The sequence below is a fragment of the Ambystoma mexicanum genome, chromosome 8 (genome assembly GCF_040938575.1).
Source record: "Ambystoma mexicanum isolate Mex_15411 chromosome 8, UKY_AmexF1_1, whole genome shotgun sequence".
Taxonomy (NCBI): domain Eukaryota; kingdom Metazoa; phylum Chordata; class Amphibia; order Caudata; family Ambystomatidae; genus Ambystoma; species Ambystoma mexicanum.
Genome location: NC_090929.1, coordinates 1,124,422,300 through 1,124,435,706, shown reverse-complemented (window position 1 = coordinate 1,124,435,706; position 13,407 = coordinate 1,124,422,300). Strand labels below are relative to the sequence as shown.

The window sequence follows — 13,407 nt, the reverse complement described above, 5'->3', positions numbered from 1 at the left end:
ACAAAGACATTGAATGAGCGAATGCAAAGACATTACCCGAACGCTCATCCAGAATTTACCTGTCATTTACTGGAACTGCACGTTTCACTTCGGGTCGGCGCCATATCTCCGGCATTCCGAACCCCGGCCCCTAAGGGGAAAAAGACATAAGCGTTAGCGCTTGCTGCAATAAGACAATGAACATTATTATTAAGCTTGAACTTTTGAACTTGCTACAGAACTCTTACAGCGCCTTACCTGAATAGTCAAGCTTATTTGAATTCCCATCAAACCTCAATCCAGTGAAGTAACTGGGTTTCAACGCGCCCCTGCATCAGAAGCAGGATGGAGAACTCATCCTTTCAGACCCTAAGGTGAGACTTCACGGGGAATCGAGGAAGGGGATCGTGGAGGGTTGGAAGGGAGTGGGAGGCTTGAGCATTATTCCGTCAGTAGGTAATACTCCCTTTTCACGCACAGGGGAATATTCCTGCGAGCCAGAGAGTCCATCTTCAGAGTCCTGCGCTTCACCATTAAAGAAGCATCAGCACTCGAAGCCAGACCTGCGCCTTCGTGGGAATCAGGTGAGCGTGACACTCCTACCCTATCAGGAGCACTCATCAATGCGAGGTCCCTCATAGTACATAACACGGAAATTGCCGACATACTTACTATGGATAACCTAAACTTTTTGGCTGTCTCCGAGAACTGGCTCCATGATGCTGCAGGCCCCGCACTTATGACTGCCATACCAGACAACTATAATATACTTAGAGTCGACCGGCCCAACTCTAGAGGCGGCAGCCTGGCTATTATCGCCAAAACTAAGTTAGCATTAAGACTCACCGCACCTCCAGCTATCACATCTTGTGAACTACTCTCAGCTAAACTACCCATATCTAACAATAGTACACTAACTATTTTCCTGGTGTACAGACCACCTGGCCCTTTAGGGAATTTCGAGGAAGACCTCTCCAGCCTCCTTACTAACATGAAAGACTCCACCCAGCTCCTATTACTAGGTGACTTTAACCTGGGATTTAACGATGTTGAGGACAAACAGGCCCAATCCATCCAATCGATTTTTGTCGAACATGGCCTTACCCAAAAAGTCTTAGCTCCAACACATACAAAAGGGGGCACACTAGATTGGATAGCCAATCTGAACTGTGCCACTACTATCTCTAATATTACACCCCAAACCTGGACCGACCATCATTTTATCTGTTTCTCATCCATCATAGAACCCCCAAAAGTAGTTACTCGTGAAATAGCACCACCTCTGCCAACTAGAAGTAAAAAAGAAATTACTGCTGAAAAACTACTCCCCCTCCTCCTACCAGCTCTCGCTGCTAGTGCCAACAACGCTGACCCTAATACATTAGTTGATACACTTAACATCTCCATGTCCAAAGCCTTGGATATCATTGCCCCTATCAAATTATGTAAAAATAAACAAGAATCTCACCTCAATTCTTGGTTTACCCCCCATCTCAAAGAACTACGAATCCAAAAACACAAACTCCAAGCAATCTGGAGGCACTCACCTTCAGCTGAGAATAAAACTCTACTTACCAACTTTGCTAACAAATACAAGAAAGAAATAATCCAAACTAAAACAAATATATTCAATGGGAGAATTAGTAAAGCTAACCCTAATTCTAAAGAACTTTTCTCCATCCTCCGGGAAATGGAAAACCCAATAGTTCCCACGGACAATGTCCCCAAGGACAAACAATGGTGCACTAGCATCGAAAATGCATTAGCAAATAAAATAATAACCCTACAGTCCAAAATCGCAAAGAAGAAGGCCACCTTGAGCTCCACAGGAACTCAGAACACCCCTCTGACAGATACACCAAGTACAGATGTACCAAGTAGATGTAAACCATTTAGGTTTACCAACATTTCCATACTGGAAACTGAAAAGGTTATCTCCTCTCTGAAACCATCGAACTGCCAGGGTGACAGCTGCCCAGCACACGTAATTAATAACGCAGCTAGAGATTTAGCACCTTTCATCTCAAAGCTAATTAATGCCTCCTTTAGATCAAGCACTGTGCCCTCTAACCTCAAAGAATCATGGGTACTGCCTCTCCTCAAAAAACAGACCCTTGACCCAGCTATCCCCACTAATTATAGGCCCATTACTACGTTCCTGTTCTTCCTTAAAATCATTGACAATGTAGCCTACCTCCAGATCCAAAATTACCTGGAGACGAACCAACTACTAGGATCACGCCAATCTGGATTCAGACCACAACATGGTACTGAAACGGCCTTGATTGACCTTAAGACACAAATCGACGAGTTGAAGGATAAAGGTAAAACAGCTATGCTCCTCCTCCTCGACCTATCGGCGGCCTTCGACCTGGTTGACCATGCAGTGTTATGCAAGCATCTAGCGTCTGCCGCCCATTTCTCAAGGGAAGCTATAGCCTGGGTACAATCCTTCCTAGCCAACCGTACGATGAGAGTGTTCTCCCTCTTAGCTTCAGCGGACCCAATAGAAATCACCTGTGGTGTTCCACAAGGTTCATGTGTCTCCCCTACAATGTACAACATCTTCACTAAGCCACTCTTCGACAAACTTGACAGATTGGGGGTAACTTATACGAATTACGCGGACGACACGCAGATCCTCATACCACTATCTGGCAACTTTGTCACAGACACAACTCTAGTTAACAAGATTTACCTCCTCATTCAGGCATGGATGGCCTCCCACGGCCTCTGCCTGAATGACGACAAAACAGAGATACTGATCCTGGGCTCCGACTCTAACCTAAAAAAACTCAGCCCTGGCTACACGGCCTTTAATATAGATGGTAATGTAATCAAGGTGGTAACTGAGGTAAAAACACTAGGTTTCTACCTTGATTCCACACTATCTCTCAAAAAACAAGTCAACTCTTTGGCCTCATCTACAGCCTACACCTGCAAATTAATCAGGGCCTGTAGACCCTACCTTTCCAAAAACTAACTGTATCACTCTAGCCAACGCCTTAATAATGTCCAAATTAGATTATTGCAACGCCCTATATGCAGGTGCCAATAAAACTATCATAAACAAAATGCAAATACTACAGAAAAATGCTCTTAGAGCATCCTTGGACATACCCCGAAAAGAGAGCATATATCTAATATCAGGAAAGATCACCACTGGCTAAAAATTAGTGACAGAATTCTCCTCAAGACGCTTTCTATCACCTACAAAGGACTGAACAATACCGCGCCACCATATATCTCGGCTAGACTGACTAGAAAACCTTCCAGCCACCACACCAGAGCCTCTAACCATCTCCTGCTAGAAACCCCCAGATTCAGACTCACAAAATCGGGCGGTGTGAGCTTTCCTGTTAGAGCTGCCCGTGCCTGGAATGCACTCCGTTCTGCACTAAGAGATGATCAGCCCTACTCTAGATCCAGATGTAAAGTGAAAAGTTGGCTCTGGACTAACGACACCCACCAAACTGTTCCCCGGCACTAGACACTGGATCTCTGCATGTAAATACCTTGAAACCTGTATTACCCTGAAACCTGTACTATAGACTAGTATGATGTGATGTACTGACAGATCGTATATTTGTACTGTAAATACTGTAATAACATGTTTGTACTGTAAATACTGTAATAACATGTAATGCATTCACTATATGTAACCAAGCTTAAGTATTCTTGTTACCGCTGCACCCGGCTACCCCAGGGTTTTGAGTGCATTATCAAATGATAAACAAAACTAAACAAAACTAAACTATTGCTCTGCCTTTCATCCACACCTAGTATTGATAACTGGTATTGACTTAAAACATTGCACATTCAGAGAACGGGGATCCATTCATGTTTCGGCCTCCCACCTTATACCCCGATGTGACAGTAGCACTTGACCGTTACTATACTCTCCAATTGGCCGCACACTGATACATTTCTCCAAACACTGACACTGCAACCTCCACTGTGTGTCCCCCATCCCAGCGTGTTGGACCCAGTACATAGGGTATGCCACTCTTCCTACAACTACCAACGTTATTCTCTTGTCTTATGCTATTTTTGTAATCTAACCCATCTGCAACCCTATTAACTTAACTGGACTGCCTTGCAATGTAACTGTAACCATACTTGTCTGGCAATTACTTTTCCTTCTTGCCTGCTGGGTCCCTATAGAAACACTGTACCCTGACATGGAACAGTAGGCAGGGCACACCTGTCCTTGTTTTAGCATATCTGTACACCTGATGCAACCCCCTGTAACTTGAGGCGCAGCTTTTCCAGACTGTACACATATTATATTTTGTCCTCTTGCCTATTTGTATGCCGAGTATAGCTCTGCGTACCATGAGGTGTGGCTTTGCCACACTGTGCATTCACCATTCGTATTTCATTTATCTGTATGCCTGATGTAGCCCCCATATCATGAGGTGTAGCTTTGCCCTACTGACCATTTACACAAATGTTGTTCTTTTGCGTATTTGTATATCTGATGTAGCCTCCCATATCATGTGGCGTGGCCCCGCCATATTAGGCTGTTTAACAACCAACTGTATGTTGTAATCTGTATGTGTGGTCGTGCCCCATGAATACTGTCACTTCACACTTAACTGTAACTAGTGCCCTGATGCCTGAGGGTTTGGTGCGCTGCTATAAATGCAAAATTCAATAAATAAAATGAATAGTGCAGACTGCAGTCTGAATTTGGGATAAGAGGATGAGTCCTGCAGCCATTTCTCAGATCGTTCACTTGAGCCAAGACCCCAAGGAAGAAGAGTCTGCATTAAAAATCCTGACGGCTGCTGTTAAGGATAACAGGATTTGCCAAAGTCGTCTTCTGGTGAAGCCCTGCTGCTCTTGCTCCGATCACAGAAGACCCCTGCAGTGCTTTTTTAGTTATTGTTTTAGTTCTTTTATTGTTTAAAGTGGAGACCTAGCTCGAGAACAGCAGAGCGCTGTACAGAGTGCAGGTAGCCAGCATTTGGGCTGAAATATTTAAACAGTAGTGTAGAGAGGCAGATGTACACGTCACCTGTAGTGCCCACCCCCTCACTTCCGTCATATTGGAAGAAAAACAAAAAAGAACTGTGCATGACAGCTGGTATCGTCCCAATACTGCATCAAAAATATGAAAGACGTTATGCGCTCAGACAACTGTATCAAATGTACCCTCCACTGACGTGGTTGAAGGATGTCTGCATACACCATTGAACATAGTAGAGCTATAAATGAAATCTGACAAGAGTAAAGTGATATCATGAAGAGAAGATACAAGGACACACTGAAATTATATGCAAATAACTTAAAGAAAGAAGATGTGACTGAAGTAACAAAGTAACTGAACATGCGAATATGAAGAAACCATATACATTGAGAAGATAAGTGAGAAGAGATGCAGTAGATGTGCATACAGAGAAACGCAAGGTAGACGAGACATGTAGAAGCTTGCTGCAGTAGAAAATATAACACAGGTAAAGCGGCCATGATGAAAAGATGGACGTCGACTCTGTATAAATAGTAAGCAAGAAGCCTGAAGGAGAGAGACTGAGGCTGTCGAAGCTGGCAGGCGCTGGAAAACAGCTTCATGGAAGGAACAAAGAATGTCTGTTTGGCTTGGGGTCAAGGATGCCACATCAAGGAGTAATTGCAAGGCCCAAGAGGAGTCGAAGAGGATAAGCTACATACGTACAACATATTTCTCTTAGATTAAGTAAGGGAGTGAACATTTGCAAGTGCCAAGTGTTGAACAATCAAAGATGCAGATAGCATATGCAAGGCGGAGCAACCAAGTGCCCAGAAGCCAACGGGACTAATAGCACCCAGTATAACTGAATCAAATAGCCCTAAATGAAAGGTCAGAATGGACATAATTATGGTCTCCTCAAATGTGGTGCAAGAGTGGAAAACAAGGCCTATTCATTAAGCTCTAGACGAAGATATTAATGAACCTTCACTCCCTTAAAAGTCCAGAGGAAGAGACCAGTCAGTAGGGTCAACTACAAAGACAAAGCCTTGCCTTAGGGCCTAACTGATGAGAGATGTTAGGCTAATTGGCCAAGTGGGCAGAGGTCTGACCTTCTTCCCCGCACGTGGGTTTCGTTTTGCTTACGTGTTGCTAACAAGCCGAATGTCCAAGGTTAGGAGAGAATGCCAACCAATCATGAAGGCCTAGGTAACGATGGACATACATTGTTGCAGAAGCCAATCTGCTGCTCTTATTCTTCAATTAATTTGTATTATACATAGTTAGAGGTAGTTTAAGGTGTGCCTACCAGATAAGGGGCAACCAATTGTGTTACTAACACCTAAACAAAGTATAGCTATATATGTTCCCTTAATCAATCCCTTCTTTTAATAGGTTTTTACTATTTGCCATGTAGGATGACGTCATAGCTGACATACATTGAAGTATAAAGCTTTTGGGTAACGGAAGTGTATTTGAGAGTGAGCTGAAATCTGTTTGTTCACCAGGTTTCCCTACTTTATTGATCTGATAATAAAGTAGTATTTTGCCATATTCTTTCAGTCTATGGGTGTGGGATTGTTTATTGGTAATTCCATTTGGCATTTGGAATGTTCCAGGTGCTACTGCACACTAGCACAGTGGGATTAGCCCTTGGTCAGGTGTTGTTGAAAGATCTATGTTTTGAGAGATTTGCGAAATTGGAGAATTGTGGTGGCATTCCGAGCCCACACAGGGATTGAGTTCCAGAGAGTGGGTGCATGGCAAGAGAAGGATTGTTTGCAGGTCCTCTCTTTGCTGACGAGTTGTGATTCAAGCCGTTTGGTCGATCTGCAGTACAAGGAGCATGTGCCACCAAATATCTGGATCTTAGCCACCAGGTAAGCTGGTATGCTACATGTGACTGCTTTGTAGATGATACATGCAGTCTTGAACAATATCCTGGCATGGAGATGAAGGCAATGTAGTTTGTATAGGATGAGGGTGATTCAGTCAACTTTCTCTGCTCCCGTAATAAGACATGCTGCAGCATGGTGGACTGATTTAAGGGGAGCCAAGTGAGCAGCTGGGAGTCCTGTCTGGAAAGCATTTCTTCCATCGATGTGCAAGACCACACAGGCCTACTCTGTGGTCCAGAAGTTCTGCGCCGGGATGAAGGGTTTGATTTTTCAAAGGGTAGAGATTCAGAGCCAGGCTATTTGGGCCTTCTTGGCTATGTGTTTCTGTGCTATCAGTGATGAAGCCTAAGGATTCTGTTGAGTCCGAGAGTTGTGAATCAAATCCTTCTAGGCACATATCAATGAGCCTTTGTTGGACAAGTTGTATTTTAGCAAGTGGACCGATGGGTACGAATCCAATTTTGGATGGGTTTAGTTTGATGTAGGCAGTTGACATCCAGGACTGGATGATGAATAGGTAATCAGAGACACATTTTGTCCTGCATGCTATTTACTCTCATGTACAACTGAGTATCATCCACATATTGGTGGATTTCTATTTTGGGATCCTTGAGGAGAGTGACCAGAGGCTGCATGTAAAGGTTAAAAAGGATTGATGAGAGGATGGAGCTTTGTGGGACTCCACATGAGACTTGGAGTCAGTTAGAACGCAAGAAGTTAATCTGGACAGCTGAGGTAGGAGGTAAACCAATTCAGGACAGTGCCACAGAATCCCATCCTGTCAACAAGGAGGGAGAGAAGGATGCAGTGGGCAATGGTGTCTAATGCAGCTGAGAGGTCAAGGAGGAACAAGGATGCGTGAGTCATCCTTATCCATGATTTGGAGGGCATCATCCACCGAGTAGATGGTGGCTTTCTTGATGCTACACTAGGGGGTGGAACCACTAATGATAGTCATTTAGGAGGTGGAGTTGTTAGATTCAGATGAGTCATTGTTTAGCAACTGCCAATAAACGTGAGGTTCGTAATGGGCTGGTAGTTGGCCAGGTCGTCTGGATCTAGGGTTGTTTTTTTCAAAAGAGGTCACATGAGACCAGTCTTGAGGGTGTCCGGGAATAACCCTTCTGTGAGGGAGGCATTGATGATGCTGAGGAGCGCCTTGAGTGCGGGGACCGCCAATTGTTTAATGATGGAGGCTGGGATTATATCATCAGAGTAAGAAGGAGGTTTAAGGGAGGCAATCATTTTTAGGAGATCTGGGGTAGAGAGAAGAGAAAATTCATTCTAAAGGGCAAGTGTGCGTCCGCTAATGCTGTGAGATGTTGATTTAATGTTCTCTTGGATTTTGTATTTTTTGTCTGCAATTTGTTTTTGGATTTTGTGTCATTTTTCCTGAGTTGCTGGTACCTTGGGGTCGGTTGAGGGTTTGGTACAATGCTTTATTACTTCAAAGAGGGCTTTTCTTCTCTTAGAGGCGGTTGCAATGATGATGGAGTAGTAAGCAGCTATGGCCTCGGTAATCAGAATCCTGCGGTTTGCGCTGAGTGTGGTGGGTTTAAGATCTCATGCTCAGTTGTATTAACATGAGCACCGGCAGTTGTGTATGGTGTTTCTCCTTAAATCTTCAATGCTAAAGCAGAACAAATACTGTAGTCGTCACCAAATTAATGATTTTGAACTATGAAGTACGTTTTTAAAACATCGAATCTATTTAGAAAGAAATAGATTCTAACTGCTCCAGAAGTCCTGCAACCCACCTTATGCGCTCCAATGTCCCAGAGATTTTCACCAAACCAGTCTTCTCACCATCCTGACCCAACGTTCACATATTTTACCACCATATGCCTTGAAATTCTTGAGCTCCTAATAAACGGGACCTCCGTGCATGAACTCTTTAGTAGCACCCTCGTCAGGTGCAAGCCCGGGTTCAGAGCAAACCAAGTGCTCTACTCACCCCCCTTCACTCTGGCCTGTAACTTGGGCCCTGGGCCATTACCGGGCGGTGAAGCCCGCAGAACGCAGAATTATTGCTTAAACGAAAGGCAGTTTAGAATGCTGCTTGCCTTTCCTTTGTTCAAAGAAACAATCAATCAGCTCTCAGCTTTGCTACCACCATGTTGGTTTGGGTCAGATTCAAGTTTCGGAATCTACTAGTTAAGGCCTATATCAACAGAATACATTTGCTCAGACTTAAATGCTTGTAATTTATGCATCATGTAAAAATCTCCTGTAAGTGAAACAGCCACCAACCCTATGCACAAGCCTAGCAAGCTTGCGTGATCTGACAGTCCACCGCCTAACACTTAGTTCCAGGTAAGTACCTGTGAGGGAGGTGGGGGGCGCGTTGAAATTCTTAAAGGTTCCCCTCCACATGTCTTGGCAAAGCCAAGAGGTTATTAAAAGATTGAGTTTAAATGCACATTTGATGGAGAACTTGCTTGCATTGAAGGGTATGTGTAACCTTTCACACAATTACGCACAGTTCACTCACTCCCAAATGTTCTTTTTTCCCCATGTCAGCTCTTTCACAAGCCTCATCCATCCCGAATAGTCCAAGGGAGGATCCCGTCTAGGAGAGATGCTGCAACAACAGTGACCTCAATGGGACACACACAACTCTTCTTCTGCTTACCACAGAGCCTGAAAGCAACACAAGTCTCACTCAAAGGTACCTTTGAAGTCACTGGTGGTGACATGTTTAATGTCCCCACTCCCCAGAGCCATGGCTATGTCCCTGTGCATGATCCTGACTGTTCGAGCCCTGTCTCTGTCATGGTTTCAGTCCTGGCAATGTCATGGGATTCCCATTGTGTTAAGCCTTGTGGGCTGGTGTTCATTCCTTGTATATTCTAAGTTCCACTGCTTCTGCATTTAACTGTTTGTAGTTTGATTTTCACATTTCCGTAACTATTCATTTGTACTATAGATATTTTGAAGGCACTCACTTCTCCCTTGCTTCTGCTGAGCTGTTCTGCAGTAAAACAATGTGTAAGCTCTACTTAAAAAGCCTGATTTGGAAAGTATTCTGCACAAGTGGAGAAGTAAACATCCTTTACGTTGTGCATCTATGTTGGGTTTCTTTCAATTTGTAACAGAATTGTGATATCCAAAGCAGCAAGCTGCTTTGTGGATCTATGTATCCTTTTGATGTCAATGTTTGCTCCCTTTCCATTTCTATCTGACTTATCAGCAGTTTCAACAGCATGTCCGACAGCATGTACAGGGTAAGGGACAGTTTTAACAAAATGATTGTGCCGCATTACATGTTTACCTCCTCCCCTTGAATTTAGTTTTTAGGGAAGGATAGAGGCCATTTTACCACTAGTTTTCTTTACACCTGTACTGTGATCAATTTAAAGAGGGTGGAGATATTGTGAAATATAAAATGTTTGGATTCACAATGAAGGACACATTTAATTTTCCACCTCTTCATCACTTTTACTAGAAGTACCTATAAGGTGTAAGAGGAAGAACTTTATAGCGGTTACTTCAAAACTTAAATGTGTTTCCCCATACGTTCCACTTGGTCGTGTACCAACCCTGCGCAACCACTTAACACGGATCTTGGTCGTTGCTCTCACCCCATCCCACCTGGGTCACAGGTCCACTGTTCTCTTTGGTCACACTTTGGCCTATACATGCAACAGCTCTAGAATCCCTACACAATGTTCCTCCAGCCGCACCACATGCCCATTGGCCTTGCTCGACCTGAAAGTGGTTAGGGTCACCCAAACTATATCACTGATTTGCAAAGAGTCATATAGCCGTGCATGGTATTCCCCGCCCTCTGTACCTTTGGACACATGCATTGCATTTGCATGCAGTGTTAGCACCTTCATCTTACTCATGGGAGTGTTAATGTAGATTTTGTAAATGGGAAAGGTTAAAGGAGTTGGGTTATGGAAATCAAAGTAAGTCTACGTTTCACATTATGGTGGAACTCAAGTGAAGGTTAGCAGTGTAGGGAGAGTCCATTCATGGAGCGGTTATTGCTTGATAGAAAATGGCAATTGAATCAAAACCAGCTATCCTGAGATTTCTCTGCTTACAGCAAGACCTTACAATCGAATAAGCATTGGTTCGTGTCCCCACGGTACGGCTACTTTCAAGCTTTGGATCTATGCTACGCCAGTCGGTTTTGCTCTTCGTGACCATTGAAACTCTGCCGAAAAGGTTCAGTCATTCACTGCATTAATGTGATGAATAGCAGGGCACCTGGATTTCCACCACATGAATGGAGTTGATCAAGGGTGATTTCTGCAGTGCTTCTCGGAATTCTCATAGCTAGCAGCAAAGAGGGATTCCTTACGGGTCTAGCAGACACACACCTGTACAGGAACTTGGCATGCTGCTGGAATGTGTAGACACAGATATTTTCAGTCAATAGGTGTTTTGCTGAGAAAAGGCCTGCATCTGAACATATAATAATGATATCAATTGTCTTCATCATCTCTTCAATCTTTCTCTAGGATGACCCGTCTGTGCCTGCCCCATGCCTTTTGAATTTTGCCCCTGTACCGCATAAGTGGTCAGTGTTGAGGTTATGATTAAGAGATGTGTACTGTAGTTTTCTGAACAGGATTTCTTGTAACTGGGATTAGAATAAGTGTATATTTGGTACTGACGTAGATGGGGAATATAGAGGTTCTGTTCCATGTGCACTTGTTATAAGTTGGATACTGGTATATCCCAACTCACTTTGAGTTTATATCAATGTATCCTTATCATTTCTTTCATGCGGTTCTAGTCGCCTTTAGTGCACAGTGGTATTTTGTGTAATGTGGGCACTAGCGTGGCCACGGTCACTGCATGCTGCTTTCTCTGAATATTTATTATCTTACATTTAAAGTTAATGGGCCTCATTATATGTATGGCGGTAAGGCAACAACAGCGCCGGTATCGCTATCGGCACCATTGCTACTGTACCGCCATACTATCACGCTCTCAGGTCCGACCTGGCGGGCAGTGCGGCACCCGCTAGTACAACTCGTGGATGCACCGGCACCGTTCTGAACGGTGCCAGTGCATACGAGCTTCCCATTCCCATTCAGCCCTTTGGGGCCGAATGGGGATGGTGAGTCCCATATTGCCGGCACCTGGGAATGGGCAATTACTGGGTCCGCCGAACTCGGCATGACCTGATAATTTTCCATTTGCGGGTGCAGGTAAAATCACAGGTTTGGCGGCAGCCGTGCCTTTATTACAGGCACGGCTACCGGCAAACCCGTAATGAGGCACAATGTGTTCCCTAGTGCATGTTGATGCTATGGCTGTGGTTGGTGCATGGGGGATTTTGATGGGATTAGGGAGGACATGCGATGGTGTTTGAATACAGATAATGGATCGATTAGGATATGCTTTAGTCGTGCGTAGTCGTCATTGGCATAGGTTTGTGTACCAGGAGAGGTTTAAGACTAGTTTATGCACAATTCTGCGGTTAGTAGGGTGTACGTGAGATTAAGGTTGGACTATAATCATTACTTGTGAAATGATGGTACTGTTGATGCCAATGCTATATATATATGGTAGCTGATCCGACAGGGCATAGTTGAGATTTTGTGGTGGTTAGGGCTCAGTGAAAAATGTGGCTGCTGATGCTATCCTCACCACCATGCCCATAAAAGGATCATAATGTACTCTTTTGTGCATAGAATAAACTGTACGGTGATCTTCACATTACAGGTGGAGTTGGCTGGAAAAAATATTTGAAACAATCCTTTTTTACATTACCACCAGCACAGGTGTTTTTCTTAAATACCTACTGAGACATTCGAGAAATACCATGTCCGTCAGTGGTACATTCTGAACTGGATGGCTTTTGAGACATACCACGAGCTGAGGTGGTAACTTTCTCTAGTGGTATTTTATTAAAAGAATCTGCCCAACTCTAAATAACCCCCTTAGTTTGTAGTCTACTACTAATTAATACCTGAAGGTGTTATTTTATCATTTTGCAGCGACCCCCACGGAAGGTAAGGAGTCTCCTGAGCCCCACCTACCCCAAAAAATGTAATTTTAATTTTGGAAAGGTGCTTGAAAGCACCATAGCGCACTCGGCGCGTGGTCCCTCTCCCCCTGCCCACCCGCTTCCTGCTTTCCCTCTGCCCGCCTCCCCTTGCCCCGATTGGCCAATTTTTAAGAAGAAAAAAAGACACACGCAAACATAGGCCGTAGTGAAGGTCTGCGCCAGCCACTCCTCGCCATTTGCAGTGACCCCCACTGAAGGTAAGGAGTCTCCTGAGCCCCACCTCCCCCAAAAAATGTAATTGTAATTTTAATTTTGGAAAGGTGCTTGAAAGCACCATAGTGCACTCGGCGCGTGGTCCCTCTCCCCCTGCCCACCCGCTTCCTGCTTTCCCTCTGCCCGCCTCCCAACACGCCCATTCCATCCGGATTGGTACACACACCCCACATGAAGGACATCCAAGGGCAGCCCTCTGCCCGGCAGCACTACGGCGAAGGACCCCGAGGCAAAGGACGGCCCCAAGATGTGTCTGCAGGTGTCAGCAGGGGAAGCCAGTGGCCAGCAGTCAACAGACACCAACAAAAACTGTGAGTGTGGCATGGGTGGGGAGAAGA

The 13,407-nt window shown here is 44.5% G+C and overlaps 1 protein-coding gene across 4 annotated transcripts in view; it reads left to right on the top strand.

The window, feature by feature from the left end:
* WDFY4 (WDFY family member 4) overlaps window positions 1-13,407 on the top strand; it is a 1,820,746-nt gene that overhangs the window by 1,573,042 nt on the left and 234,297 nt on the right. For all 4 annotated transcript variants that reach the window (XM_069611160.1, XM_069611162.1, XM_069611161.1 and 1 more), the window contains one exon: window positions 9,349-9,496. In XM_069611160.1, coding sequence (XP_069467261.1) covers window positions 9,349-9,496 — 148 coding nt within the window. The remainder of the gene's footprint in view (window positions 1-9,348; window positions 9,497-13,407) is intronic.